At 29.6% G+C, this 16,481-nt stretch overlaps 2 protein-coding genes across 2 annotated transcripts; one reads left to right on the plus strand and one right to left on the minus strand.

The window, feature by feature from the left end:
* Window positions 1-12,407: 12,407 nt before the first annotated feature.
* On the plus strand, window positions 12,408-14,613 carry LOC119679197 (peptidyl-prolyl cis-trans isomerase sig-7-like; the record flags this gene model as incomplete). The annotated part of the gene is made up of 2 exons (XM_038091408.1): window positions 12,408-12,893; window positions 12,953-14,613. Coding segments are annotated over exons 1-2 (2,055 nt in total), but the record flags the coding sequence as incomplete, so codon positions are not given.
* Window positions 14,614-14,709: 96 nt separating this feature from the next.
* On the minus strand, window positions 14,710-15,513 carry LOC119679203 (complex III assembly factor LYRM7-like). Its single transcript, XM_038091413.1, has 4 exons — window positions 15,350-15,513; window positions 15,149-15,292; window positions 15,006-15,087; window positions 14,710-14,948 (listed from the first exon to the last, which is right to left on the minus strand). Exons 1-4 carry the CDS (start codon window positions 15,365-15,367, stop codon window positions 14,803-14,805), a joined length of 390 nt encoding a protein of 129 aa, XP_037947341.1. The 5' UTR covers window positions 15,368-15,513; the 3' UTR covers window positions 14,710-14,802.
* Window positions 15,514-16,481: the final 968 nt, after the last annotated feature.

Raw genomic sequence — 16,481 nt, forward strand, 5'->3', positions numbered from 1 at the left:
TTTAAAGTTTAATCTTTAATATATTTTTTTCTTTTTTCAATTTTAAAACAATTAGTTTAATTGCAATGCACATGACCCATGACTGGTTTCAGTACAATCCAGTTATTAATTTAATTGGATATAAGCATGCATAGAGAAATTGATAAAGAAATACTGATATGGAAGGAAGTCCATATTAAAATTATTACGATGTACAACGTTACACTAATTTTAAATTTAATTGTTTATTAAATACTTCAGAACGTTTTTAAAGGATTATTTAAGCAACCTCTCTGTATAGTACATTGATACACAATATTCTAATAACATATCGTAATGTATACCACCCAAAACTAAAGTAAATAAACTAAAAATAATTACCAAAATTATACAAAAATAGAAAATAAGAAGTCAACGACTTTGTCTAACCTAGCACTGGCTCTATTTTAAGCAAATTTGTAGGCAGCTAATAATGCATTTATTTTAAATGTAAAAAAAAAAAATGAAACATAAGTGCAACATAAAATTGCTTTACTTGAGGTTTATGCTCTATTTTTACTTTTCAAATTTCAGACTTCGAGCCATAAATCTTTTTCAACATTCAAGAAAATTGCAGCACTTAAAATATTTTCATAAATTTCCAAAAAAGCATTCAGACTGAAAACACATAAAAATATTGAAAGCCCACTTGGACCCATATGACTTGTGGTATATGTAGGCAGCACTTAATAGTTGGAATTTGCAAAAATTGTTGAAAAACAAAATAGATAGAGGCTTGTAAAATGTTAAGCGAAAATAACTGAAAATAACTGAAAATAAAAAAAATGTAAACAAATCAAAAAGTCATAAAGTCTTTAGGAGTTACCGGCTTTTGTCTGTGCAAAACTGCATCTCGCAACTGGTTCGGAGACAACTAACTGGAAACATTAAAAAAAGATTGCTTGAAAAAACTGGCAATGAAATGTCATTAACCTAAGTCACACGTAGTTGTAGATTTCATACTTAATTAAAAGATATGCTTGACTCGAAAAGTAATTAAGATACAAACTCCAAGTGCTATTTGTGCTACATTTCAAGATTTTCACGATTTTCAATTATGGTACTGAGCACTGATCATAGACACTGAAGACACACAGCAGAGGAAAGTCTTTGTCACGCCTATTAAATCCAATAATGAGCCATGAAAAAGTTTAATTATTTGCAGAAATGCCATTTAACTATCAACAATTTGTAGCAGACGCTTTTATTAAACTGATTAGTTTAATAGTTTAGTTCTGATTTATTAACAATTTAGTAAATATAATATATATAAAATATAGATATTCGGATATTAACTATCCCAACAAATGCTTTGAGATATTATAATAATTTCATAACTTAATGACGTTGCCTTAGCAAAATACTAAAAAATGTATAAAAGTATCTTATTAGTTTATTGTATTTATATTTAATTGACAATATAATTAATTAACATATATTGGTTCACTTGATTGTTTTTTCATATATATATTGTTGTTATTAGTTTCTGAAGATGACTATTGGAGATGGTCTAAATATTGGAAATGAAAATAAATATATTTATATAAAATTTATAAAAAAATTAAACGTGTTTTATTTTCAATAAAAGTTGACTTTATGGCCCTTTAAACCTTTAAGTTAAAAATATTTGTTTTAGATATATATTAAGAAATGACTTTTCGGATTTATCAAGTAGTACATGCGCTATTATATGTTATATTCGGACATTCCATAAAAATTGGTATAAGCATTTGTAAAAACGGTCATATACATATACGTTAATATAATAACAACCATAAAAGCCAATAACTCGAGAATCAAGCTATATCGCAGTATCATAATCATCATCAGCGTTACAGCTCCGGGTAAGCTGTAGCTGCATGAACGAACTTTCTCCATTCTGCTTTGCATGTTGTTTTAGGCCTCCAAGCCATCTTATACGTGGCCTACCTTTGCTGCGGTTGATTTACGGCGTGAAATAAAGCTTCTGTGGTATATCATCCAGTATTCTCATGACGTGTCTGATCCTTTGATCCTTTGCGAACTTTACAGCATTTTCACCATTACAAAGTTGTAGTAGCTCTGCGTTCGTACGCCGACAAAGTTCTTTGTGGTTCAGGTAGCTGGGACTATAAATCATTCTCAGGACCTTCCTTTCGAAAGCACTGATTTGGTTTTCATCTGCTGTCGTTAAAGCCCAAGTTTTGGCCCCGTAACACAATTCCAAGCGAATGATTACCTTGTACGAGTGTATTTGGCGCTTCTGGTCACGAAGCACAGTTACGCAGTATACCGTAATGGAAGTTGTTTAGAATAACCGATTTTACAAATATTCATCGTAACACCAAGGAGTTATAATTGTGCCGGTTATTCACTTCTATGCAGTACAAGCAGAAATAGACAATAAGTTCCTTCGTTTCAAGTTAACGTCATGTCATACCGTAAACGGTGTTATCGATTATCTAAACGTCAATCAGAGTCTTAATTGTATTATTTAATTCCTAAAAATTATATGGCTAAGGTATTATACTCTCTTTGATCATGTCCATGAAGGTATGTCATGCAGTCAGGTTACAAATCTCAATTTAATATATTTAAAAATATTTTAATATTTTTTGATTGTGGCTTAATTTAAAACATAATATACTTACATATCCACACAAAATTATACATATTACCTTAACCAGTCTATAGTAACCCATTCAATACTGACAAAGCTAGTATCTTTGAAACGATAACAGAATTCAAATGTGGTACTGAATTCTAAAGAAGACACATTAGCTGCGATATGAAATAAAATTCAGGCAGGACATAAGAAATACTACGTGCATATAAAACCTTTTAAAACTAAAATCATATCAAGACAACAAAAACTTCGTAGGTATAAATGCCAAATTAAACCAGTCCTGATGTATAGCTGCGAAATATGGATACTCAAAGCTACTCAAAGAAACATGCCAATGACTATCATACGAACGAAAAATACTGAATAAGAGTTTTGGTCCAATATGTCTAGATGATGGCACATATCATATTCCCTACAACCACGAATTTAGGGAACTCAATCGACAAGTATAATGTAATGCGATATATAAAATTACAACGACTAAGATGACTAGAACAAATTCAGCGTATGAAACGAGAACGAGCATTTGTAAGAAACCTAATTAGATCCCGAAAAGGCAGAAGAGACAAGCAAGAGGTGGCTAGATGATGCTGAAGAAGATGTAATGAAGCTAGGCGTAAACGATTGTAAAAACTTGGCTTCGGATCGAATCAGTTACCAAACATTGGTTGAGGAAGCACTGGTCCACCCAGGACTGTTACAACTATATAACAAAAAAAACATATTATACATTAATAAAAACCAATTATAAGATTTAGGTCGATAAACTATTTACGCCTACTGATATCATTCCAATGAAAACTCTCTTTTTGTGGATGGTATACATTTACATAGTAATTATATTTATCAGAGTTTAAGATGGTTAAAATATGTAGTTTTGTAATTCTATAGTAATTAGTTAATTTGTTTATATAATAATATGTTTATTATATGTACATTGGGGCATTAATTTGCTGGTAATTGATACCAACTAAAATAGAGCAATTAAATTGGTGTCATTCGAATTGGAATTGCGGTTTCGTTCAATTGGCGTGAATATTTTAAGGTTTACTAGTAGGTATATTTACGATAACTGAGCAAAGGTGACTCGATGGCACGACCGCACGTACCAAATATTTTGTATTTGGTTTCAGTGCTTTCTGGGGCAGACAATTTTGTTATCGCAAAGAGAAGTAAATTCAACTAAATGGCTTCATAGACAAATACTAATTGACGTCGTTTATTTATTAAAAGTGTTTTTTATTTATTTCAAATGTTAACTTAAAAGCAATAATATTTAATTATTAAATAGAAATACATTTATTTAATTAACTAAAACTTTTTGTTGAATTTAAAAACATATTTATTTCTTTTAAATTTGAAAAATATTTGAACATATTTTTATTTAAGAAAGCAAAACTTTTTTATGTTTTTTTTATAATTTTTTATGTTTACTAATTTGAGGCACATTTGTATTTATATTTTATCAAAATCCCTCACAGATATATTTTCAAAAACTGTTGATCAGTTGCGCGCATATATGAGAGATGATCCAAGATGAATGAAGAATGAAGAATGAAGTATATTTTTAGCAAAGTGCAATGCCAAGTAAAAACTTTGCACTTGAGGTTGTTGTTTCTCAAAATATTTTTAAATTTTTGTTACAAAATATTTGCAAAATTTTCACTTTCATTTTTCCGCCTCTAGAATTGTTTAAAGTCCATTTCTTCTGGTTTTATTGTTCCGATTTTATTGTTTATCCCACAGTCACACACGCTTTTAAGCGAGTGACAATTGTGAGTCTCACATAATTAATTATGAATATATTTTTTTAATCAATAATAAAGATGTCAAAAGATTTAAATAAATATAAAAGGAATGTCACTTTAATTATTTAAGTGATTCATATAAGCATAAAACAATTATTTTCTATTTCGTAATAAAAATATTGTGTTCAAATCAAAACATTAGTGAAAGAAAAGCGCCATGTGTGATTTAATTATAAACACATAATCTTAAAAAATATCTTAAGACGAATGCCTTAGAAACATATGCAATATAAAGAAGCAGACTATTTTTCTCATACAGTCACGATAATTTGAAATTATTTTTTAATCTATTCATCTTAATATCAACTCGATTTACAATATTTATTTAAGCGACATAACAATGATCGTGATTATGTGTCTTGGAATAGGAAATAACGAACATAGATGTCGACATTTGAAGACGCAAATTTAGCTAGACAGGTCACACACTACATTTGCGATGTGGCACTCCGATATAATTCACAAGGCAACACACGAAGAGGCCGTCCGAAATTGACTTGGAAAAGGTCCACACAAAAGGAAAATAATAACGCAGGGCCCAACAGAAACAACTACAGTAGCATCATGAATGAACTGCGAGACGTCGCGTTGCAAAGAAGGCAATGGAAATTACTTGTAGATAACCTATGTCCAGTATAGAGGCAGTGCGGAATCATAATATGGCACATACAGTAATATATTGGTATTACTGAAACGTTATACCTTTAATCTCTATACAGATGGTTCTAAAATATAAGGGAGGGAGTAGCTGGCTTATGCCGGGTTGAACATAATAGTCATTCAAACACTCTAGGCTGTTTTAGATATAAGTATTTGCTCTTAGAGAAGTCGCAGAAACGAACTAATTTACAATAAATTTTTTTGTAGACAGTCAAGTAGCCATAAAAGTAATCTCTTCAAACTGGATATCTTTTCAAAATGTTCAATAATGCAATAAAGCAAATGGATAGATTGACCCATAGCCGTGTGCTGTCTGTATATTAGATTAATAGCCAGAAGATAAAACAAGCAAAATACTGAGACCTTTTTAAAAATAAATACAGACAACTTGACGAACAAAAATTTCAAAAGGTGAAAGCCGAGATACACAAGTTAAATACTTACAAAATTGCCCAGATTATTGCAAACATATATTTTCTGGAACATATGCCCAATCGTTATAATCGTTAGATCGAAAGAAATGATGAATGCTTGTTAATATTTTACACTGGCACTACTAGTTATTAAGCATACGTATAAGCTTAATATTGCCAGCAATTGCGGGAAAGGCAAGGAACTACACGTTTAGAACATGTCTGTTTCTATTTCGTTTTTTTAAAAACACGATTAAAATACTTTAAAGCTACCAGTTTTACTTTTGATATTAGAGTGAATGAACTCAAAATTCGCTAATGTCGTACACAATTTAAATATTTTGCGTCCTCTTTATCTACCTTTAAGGACACTGATCTGATATCGCTACGGATTATCAACTCTAGGCATGGTTTTCGACAGCCAGCTTATATCTACCTATATATAACAATTTTTATATTATAAATATTATCAATAATGTAACTAATTACATATAATACGACTACTAGCATAAAAGTTTTATACATTTTACTAATATATTACTGGGTTTAAATTTAAGAAAGCCTTTCCCGAAAGAATCAGGTTTTTCTAAGATTCAAAAATAAACTACTTTTCATAAAATTTGAAAACTATTTCTACAATATATTCAAATCTTTAGAGCTGACATAGGCTAAACGAAATTGTGAAGAAGTTCAACAGAAAAACTGGTTTACATATTTCTGTCATAAAGGACTATTCCTTCATTTAGCCATACTGCTGTACTAAAACAAAGTTATTAAATAAGAATAACTACAAATAGGATATATTTGTATATATCCTTTGTATATATATTATATATAAGAGATGATTTTTTTATTGAACTATTATTTTTTACATAATAGGTTATAGCACTGAAATCAGATGAAGATCTATACAATTTACGTAGGCACAATCATTTAGGTCGTCATCTAATTCCATAACAAACAATCTTCAACAGGAACTCTACAAGAAATAGTCGGCACGGTTTATAGAGAATTAAATATTTAACTTTTCAAACATAGATTAAAATTGACTTTAATTGTAAGAACGGATGGTATAACCGTTTATATTTATAAAAAATAGAAATAACTATATGAAAGTTATAATATTTGCTGAGATATAAGTTATAAAAGAAAAGTTCTCTCAAAAAAATTATTTTGATAGTTAATTATTGTGGATAGTAGTTGTATGGTGTTTTTTTTTTAAACAAAATTAATTAAGTGTACTATTAAAACGATATAGGTAGATTCATCTGTACAAATATCTTAACTAGAATAATTTTTACAATAAAGATGAGAGATACTTAAAACGGACTTTCTAAATATGGTCAAAACAAAACAAAATTCAATATGTAATATAAAATCATCAATCAAATTTTTTACTAACAGACATTAAACTTATTACTACAATATATAAAAAATAATTATGTACAAAGTATTGTAGCAATCAAAAAGTATTTACAACTAATAAAAATAAATCTCTTGACTTATTGAAATTATAAAGACTCATTGAATGAAAAACCACAAACATTCAAGGAATTTATTTGAAATTAAATCTGATAATGAATGGAATACGCTTCTAAGTGTGGGAGATAATATAAAGCAAATTCATGTCTATGGTTTCAAGGTCTTCACAGCGACCACTGAACTACAACAACTGAATACCTTACACCAATAATCGCCAAAACAAAATCAAAAATATATTATTACCCATCATATTTATATATATATCCCCCTATGCTTAAAAGACTCTACCTATCATCTAGATATAATCTGTTAAAAGTCCTACTAAACTAAGAGTGAAATTGGAAAACGTTTAGAGATCGCTGCTTGAATGATATAAACGATTTATTGCTTTTTTTTGGCAAATTCCGAGTGGATCTTTTCAAATCAACAAGTGGCTTTAAGTAATACAATTACTTTTTGCTCTTCAATATTTTTCTTATTTATTCTATTTTTATATCTGGGAACTGTGCAAAGTCCGCACGTTTGTTGTTCAGCAATTTAAAAGTACCTCACTGGGTATAAGTGCAATAATTATTGAAAAGAAGAAAGTACATTCCACACTTTTTCTTTGTATTACTAACAATATCAATAAATAAGAAACTGAATTCAAACTAAATATTGAATGGGTTTATTTATTTATTTATGGTTCTCTTTTGTACTTTTGTTGATAACTGATAAAGAAAACAGGCTAACAATTTTTTTTCATGATAAGACACATGAATTTTTTTAGTTATTATATATGTGAGCATTGTTTGTTAAATTGCTCATATAGTTTATATACGCTATTATAAGTTATTACAAGGTTAAGTATTGTATTTGTTTTTGATAGCACAGATGTAAATGTAATATTTCGATATCTTTGCAGTGGTGACCTATTACCTTAGTATCATTATTACGACCAAGACAGATAAATTGTTTTCAATGTTTCAATGTCATTTGTGATGACTTACTATCATTAACAGTATGAAAGGACAAATAATCAACATAAATAATAAAACAATATTATACTTATTCACAATAAATTTTAGTCTAGAACCGTTAATATCATAGAGATACATTAAACTTATTTAAATCAATACTTCGTTAAATGTTAACAAATATATGCTAATAAATTGTGTTAGTGGTAAGAGAATCGCAATTAAAAAGTATTCCTAATGTCAAAAGATAAACATCTTTTATGGGATTAATATTACCTTGTTGAAATCTCTATCCATAAAGTTAAATAAAACAAGAGCTAATACTATAGAGAGTAAGCAAAATATAATAGAAACTTAAATTTTAGCTCTTTGAAATACATGCTATTATGAAGAAATATCTATTATATCTGCAGAATGCATCAATTAATTATTGGTTCAATAAAACAGCTTGGTATTAAGTTCTTACGCCAATAAATTAATCAGAAGAGTTACAGAATTGCTATTTTATTTCGTTACCAACAACCCTTCTAAAAGATGTAAGGAAATAATATAAGAGTATAAAAAACATTACTATATAACAAAACCTACAATCTTCACAATCTCTATAAAAGAGGAATTCTAATTTCCAAGGCACTACAATTTAACGACTGATTTTAGTAAACCCAGCTATATGTTGATATAGCTATTATATTAATTATATAAAAAGTACATATACCATGTAGTGCCATATATACCATATATATACATCGCAAATATATAAGTTAATTTATTCTCGAGTGCTCGTGCTATCAGAATCGTGCTCCTATAAGACAAAGAAATATATTTTAAAATATCATAAATATCATGGTATAACAAAATCGCCATAATACGTTGTAAGTCACTTTAAATTTCATATTTGAACGCACAATGGCCCAATAGGTCTAGAAAAATTTTAAAGATCATCAGCTTAACCTAACCGACATTTTGAGCCTACACACCATTTGAATTATAATGAATTCAAATAAGACTTCATTTACTTACATACAACTATCATATCTATTCCTAGAATGATATATAATTCTTTTCAAAAAAGAAAAGCCTTCTGTAGAGGTCATACATCACACATAACATACGTATCAATATCACTGTAACCATCAATAGTTAAAATAGTGATGTCATTAATCATTGCTAATATCTAGCACTTTTCACCATCATCATGTTTGTCTCAAAGAGGGCTCTGATGTCAAGACAATACTCGATACAATCTTTTACACTACTTTGATGAATTACCTGTCCATAATTAACAATTTATGCACACTATTTAATTTAGTGGTGGCGCAAAGGAAAGGATTTGTATGAAACTTTGTTTGCAACAATAGAGCACTACTAAAGAACTATTTGCTTTTCTTGAGATATGGTAACTCGAGCTCGTTTCTAACTAACTTCTTTCTATATAAATTAGGAAATTACTTTCCTACGTAAAACAATAATGATATGATAGATACATAAGTAGTAAATATTACTGAGTAAATAATAACGATATTAAATAATGCAATATATATTTCTACATACCTAATTACGATATAAGACTATTTATGTTATTATTATTTCCGTTACATTATAGAGTCAATTTATTTCATATAAAAATAGTTTTACGTTTTTTACGAGAGTTTAATAAAATACTCTATTTAAATAGAATCAAAATATGTACATACATCTTCATGGTCTCTAAGAGAATATTAGCAAAAAGACTTCCAAGACATTAGTGTTAATATATTGACAGTAATCACAGATTTATCAAACTTAACTATAAGAATAGTTAGAATTATATGAGGATGTGTTTCTGGGTATCAGAACGATAGAAAAGTGTTATCATACTTTGTAGGTACTATGTGATTGATTATGTATTATATATTTAAAAGGTGAAAGTATAATTCTCATTTGGTTTATAGGCATTCTTTTTAAAAGGGACTCGAAAGAAAACTGAATTCGTTTGGAAACCCAACTACTAAGCTCCTTATGTTTCACCACCTAAATACTGGACAACAATTTCAGACAGAAGTGTTTTACAGCCTGATGGCGAGTTGTTCTACACTCATTCCCAAGAACTTGTTTTAGTAGTCTAACACTAGAATTTTTAGTGGTATCTTGAATATCAAATCGAAAATGGATTTGGTGCTTACAAGCTCTCCACCGTACTCAAAATAATTTAAATGAAAAATAGTTAAATGATTTATCATAATATCAGAATCATGAGCATTAAAAATTTCAGCATAATTTATCTCAGCATAATTTATTCCAACAAATTCTAAATGTGAAATAAGTTTATAAATAAGTTTTAGATTAACATTACTAACAACAACACAAAAGAAAAATTTATAAACTTGTTTTTTATTATGCGAGAAGAGCAACTGACTGGCACGTGCCAAGTGATAACGGCGGTTTCCTTTCACCTCAACCGCAAAAATGTTCGATGAGTTCTGATTTGAAAATCCGTTAAATTGGCCAACAGCTGCACTTCGCTTGCATAGTCAATGGAAGCAACGGTGGTGGATGTAAAAGTGTGGTCAATTTTATTGTTCTGACAAGTTATTAGTTTAGCTTGGGTTCTCTAAGCATTTTTACTAACTGCAATATTTTTGAACTGATTCAATAATTTAAATTGATTTACTTACTATTTGTTCTCGCACTGTATTGTGAAAGACTTGAAGTTTAATATCCGTAACTTCGTCCTCCGCATCATCCATGCTCATATCAAAATTTTGTTTATCGCTTATAGTAGCCAGTTTAATAAATTTAATTCGTATAATTTTCACACACGAAAAACTTTTAATTATACGCAATAACACTTTTTTTGTTGAAAAAAGAAAAATATTCGCCCTATAATTTTGGTATTCAGCTTAGGCTGTTCGAGATTGCTCTGTACTTTTTTTATTTGTAAAAACAATTAAACAAGCGTTTAAGCGTTAGGGCATTTTTAACATATTACTTTAATATCAACTTTTTTTGGTTATGCTTAATTTTGCAAATAGTGCTTTTACAATTTTCACTTTATTAATTTGCATCACATCACATTTATTCGCAATTCAAACAAAAACAAAACACATATGACGACTCACAATAGGAATTTTTAAATGCCAATTTATCAATTTAAAACCATTCGCTGCACAAAATTTCCTTCATGTAAATTTTGCGTTTATTCTATTCTAATATTTTTTATACATAAACAAAAATTATAAAAATATTTAAAATATTACTCCGCCTAGCCACATAGCTTCCACTTCGCACTAGAAGGCGACCAAATGTAAACTGAGGTGAAATAATGGTGGTGGTAGTCAAATATATAGCACAGTGTTGCCACTTTTTTAACCAGAAAGCACATCTGCAATTGGGTTACTCTACATACATGAAAAAAATAAATTTAATACTATAATTGCAAAATTTTATTTAAACAATTTTACAACTTTGTAAAATCAATTACACATGCTCTAATATATCTTGTCTACATAAATAACGCCTTTTTTCATCTTTTTGCATATATTTAATTGCTTATAAATTTTTTTGTTTGTATGGTTAATTAGTAAAAAATATTTATTTAAAAAATATTGAATTGAGTTGTATTTGAATTAAAACACTAGATTCACTATCACAGAACTTCAAATCAGAACATACAAGTTAAATACGTCATTAAGACAGTTTACTAATAAACATTGACTCTGAGCTTAAAATTTGCCAGGGTACGAGTTCAACCCTTGCTAGGTGCATTCTCAAAAAATTATTTACGTATAATTATATACAAGAAATAATTTCGAGAAAACTGATGATGGATACTTGGCAGTATTCGAAACAGTTGTATAGTCAACCAAATATTCAATTAGGAAAATATAAAAAAGACTTATTGTTGTAGTTTACTACTTTTCGAAACCTATCTACCAAATATAAAATTTTATTTGTTGATTTCAAACAAAAAATTATATTAAAGTTTATTTAGAACAATACTCCTGTTGTAGTTTTTTCTTATTTTAACAATAGTCATAAATGTTATATAATATTATTTATTTAAATAAACAAGCTATAATTTTTATTTAAAATCAACAAATAGAAGTGTTTTTATTTTCAATTTTCAAATCATTTAAAACAATGATATATGATATATATGACATCCTGCAAAAAAAACTTATTACTTATATATGTCCAAAAAAGATTTTGTATATATTGTTGAAAAACATACAGCGTATGCCTAGTGCTAAAAATGTACCAATTCTTTTATAAAACGTTTACCTTATTTAACTTAATATAATTTTAAGTACAAAATTTTTACAGATAGAAATTAATTTTAGAATAAGTTTGGATGCGCTAATAGAAAACGCTGTTAAATACAATAAATTTCAATTTTTGGGTAAGCAACACTAAAATTCAATAAGTGTATTATCTACAATATTATGGTACAATTTGAACTCTATTACATTACTAGTTATTCTCACCACAGCTGTCTACTAACTTGCGAGAGTGCTTGTAAAGTTTATGTTCTTGTGCTACTTTTATAATTAAGTTATTACTGAATATTACACGTTCAACATGTCGGTGGTTATTGAAACCACAATCGGTGATATTACGGTTGATTTATTTACCGAGCAGCGGCCAATTGCGTGTCTCAACTTCATAAAACTGTGCAAGCTGAAGTACTACAATTACAATTTGTTCCATACAGTGGAACAGAATTTTATTGCCCAAACTGGTGATCCTAGTGGAGCTGGAAATGGAGGTAGTTCTATTTGGGGTGTAATTGAAGGTCCACAAAAACGATTTTTCCAAGCTGAAAATTTGCCAAAGATAAATCATACAAGCCCTGGTTTGCTGTCACTAGTAAGTCCAGGTAAAAATTTGGTTGGCTCGCAATTCTTCTTTACATTAGACTCTAATTTAACATTTTTGGATGGTGTACATTGTGTTATTGGAGAGGTGGTCGAGGGTATGTTCTATAATAGATTTTTTTATGTTTTATATATATTAAAAATTCGAAATTTCTAGGTTTTGATATATTACGCACGTTGAATGAAACTATTGTCGATGATAATAGTCGACCTTTTCAGGACATACGCATTACACATACTGTTATACTTAATGATCCATTTGATGATCCGCGAGGTTTTCAAGTGCCAAGTCGTTCGCCATCACCCAATGAGGAACGTCTAAAAAATGGGCGGATTGCTGCTGATGAGGACATTTATGACACAGAAGGCAAAAGTGTTGAAGAACTGCAGGAGATGATAGCCGATCGTGAAGCAAAAGCACGTGCAACTATTTTAGAAATTGTGGGTGATATTCCAGATGCTGACGTAGCGCCACCAGAAAATGTACTATTTGTTTGTAAACTCAATCCAGTAACAACGGATGATGATTTGGAAATAATATTTAGTCGCTTTGGTAGAGTAAAAACTTGTGAAGTTATACGTGACAAAAAAACAGGAGATTCTCTACAGTATGCTTTTGTTGAATTTGAAGAGCAAAAATCATGTGAAGCGGCTTACTTTAAAATGGATAATGTACTTATTGACGATAGACGTATACATGTAGATTTCTCTCAATCTGTCGCTAAAGTAAAATGGCGAGGTAAGGGCCGTGGTGTGGATGGAATGCAAGGAAAGTTTGATTTTAACGATTTAAGTGAGGAAAAAAATAAAAAAGGGGAAAGCAGAAATACTTATAAAAATCGGCGTCGTTCACCTGAATATAGACAGTATGATAGAAAAAATAGATCTCCACGTCGAAGTCGCAGTAGAGAACGCCGGGACTTTTCTGCTAGAAAACGAAAAGATGATAGTAGTGAAAGATATACTAAAAGTAATAAATATAATCGCAAGTCTCCTGCACATAATGATGACGCTAAATATCATCGAGCACGACATCAGAGTCAAAGTCCATCTCGTAAGCATAGGTCTAACTCGAAGAATCGTAATATCAATCGTGATGAAAGGAGCCGATGTAGTCGTAGCCCAGCACGTGTACAAAACGAATATTCTAGAGAGCGTGAAAATTATCGTAAAAGAAGAATGGAGGATAACTCTAGTCCTGACCGCACATACAAAAATCGTCATAGTCCCCTGCGTGGACGTCGAGCTGACCACAATGATTATGAAAGAAATCGTCACCATCGCAATACGCATAGTCCACCACGCAATTATAGAGATGAACGTAAACATGACAGGCAAAGGTCTAACAGCAATAGTCCTTCACGCCGGGATAGATTAGATCCCAAAGTGTGTGAACGAAAAAATGGTAAAAGTAATGATAATATAGAGCATAGACGTCGAACCGAATTAACGCAACATGAACGAAGCGAAAGGCACAGCAGATATGATAGTGTTAGTAACAACCATAAACCCTTGTATGACAGCCGCACACGAAAGGACCACAGTGTGGATAAGAGTATAAAACCTTCACATGATGAGAAAAAGAAACGTAAAATGAGTGAACAAAAGGATAGAAAAAGAAAGAATAAAAAAACTAAAGACTCATCCTCTAGTGAAACGGAATCTAACAGCTCAACTAGTGACAGCAGCACAACTTCAAGCTCCAGTTCAACTAGTGACAATAGTACACCCTCAAGTTCCAGTTCTAGTTCTCAAGATGAGCGTAAACGTAAAAAAAATAAAGAAAAAAAATCTAGAAAAACAAGCAAAAAATATAAAAAATAAACTTTGTTTCTGATTTGTATATATTTGGTTGTTTTTTCTTTATTACCTTATATTAAAGCAAATTTAGTTAAACTTTATTAAAGTTATATTAAAGCTATTAAATTACATTATTTTTTTTACATTTGTAAGCCTTTTACATTCCTACGTTGCTTTTTATAAACGTTTATTTTTAAGCCTCGTTGTCTATGTTTTATTATTTTGAGCTGTCGTTGTTACTTCTTCAGTGGAACCACAACCACTACCACGGGAGCGTTTTGGACGCTCTAACACTGCATCAGGATTGAAGGGAAAATTATCTAACTTAGTGGTATCCTTGGTAATTTCCACAGCTGTTGAATATAATCCGCGTTGACATATATTTTAAAAAATTTGCTAATTCTACTTACTGAAAACATTGTCCTCTTTTTGTACAGCTTGTATGACATTCGTACGTAACTCCTTTTCAACAGCCTCCGCTAATTTTATCATCTACCAACATAAACTTTGTTTAATAATATTAATATAAAATATTTAAGCAATTGTTGTTTACCTTGTTTATTTCGGCATCATCAGTTTCATTTTTGCTTTTAAAAAAGGCTTCGTTTATTTGTTTACGCGCTGCATCCAAAGTTCTCTCGTCATTTCGAAATACAACTTGTCTCGTTCGATGTAATTTTTTAAAAATTTGTAGAACCTAAAAAAATATGTTTTATTTAATTGTTGCCTGCATTTAGTTTCACGAAAATCTTACGCGTTTTGGGTTTGCCATTCTAACAAAATATTGTTATTTAATTTTGAAATCAGCTGAGAATATAGGTTAGAAAGAAACTAACCAATAACTTCGAAAATAGTCTTATATTTTACAGTGTTGCATTCCTAAAAAAATTATTTCGAATTCAAATAAAAAACAAAATTACATTCCGTAAATGTAGTTCTAGTTCAAATTGATTTTTTAATTATAAAATTACAGTTCTGTGTTTGTTTTTAAATCAATCTGAACCTGGAAGCATATGTCAATTTACATATATTTTACATATATTTTATTTAAACAGGATTTATATATGACATTCAATTCATAACTTCTGGCCAACTCATACTGCACATTGTAGTTGAATTGTCCGACTTACATCATAACAATATCAAATAAAACTTACATTCTTATTCTACATATAAATACGACAACTAAAATTGCAATTAGATTGTTATTTTTACATAATCCAGCTTAAACTAAATTCGTAATTCTCAATAGTAGAATTGATTCAATAATTCTCTTAAACAAAAACAACAAAATATTGCTGCAGCACTCAGCATTTTAATTTACAAAAGTCTTAATAAAAATATACACAAAATATTTTGCGCAAATTGTCACAATAAAAAAACTTCTACTACTCACCACGAAATGATGTGGTTCACCATTCAATTCTTACCCAAATTTCTTACAAATCATATTTTTTCTTGATTCTTCTTCTTGAGTTACTGCTATTAGGCACTTTTACTCTATAAATGCTGGGGGTATTTGGATGACTTATTCCACGTGCTTGATTTTTAAAAGGAAAATGCTATAAGCGATATTTGTATTTAAAAACGCAATTCCTGCATGCGGTATTTAGAAAGAATAGTGCGATTTGCAGAAATAGAATAAACTCTATTTTTTTAATTGTAAGTAAATCTGCAACTATATAAAAAAGTTGTAAAAAAAAATTTTTTTTATATATACAGATCTGACAACCTCAAACTAAACTTTAGTACAGCAAAAGTGTACTGAAGTGTTCCAATTTGAAAGATGAATAGGTATTGACGATCTGTCATGTTCTTTCGCGATATAATAATATATTTCTAAGGCCATATTATATATATATAAATGTATTATTTTATTATTATTA

The sequence above is a fragment of the Teleopsis dalmanni genome, chromosome 2, assembly GCF_002237135.1.
Source record: "Teleopsis dalmanni isolate 2A chromosome 2, ASM223713v2, whole genome shotgun sequence".
NCBI classification, from domain to species: domain Eukaryota; kingdom Metazoa; phylum Arthropoda; class Insecta; order Diptera; family Diopsidae; genus Teleopsis; species Teleopsis dalmanni.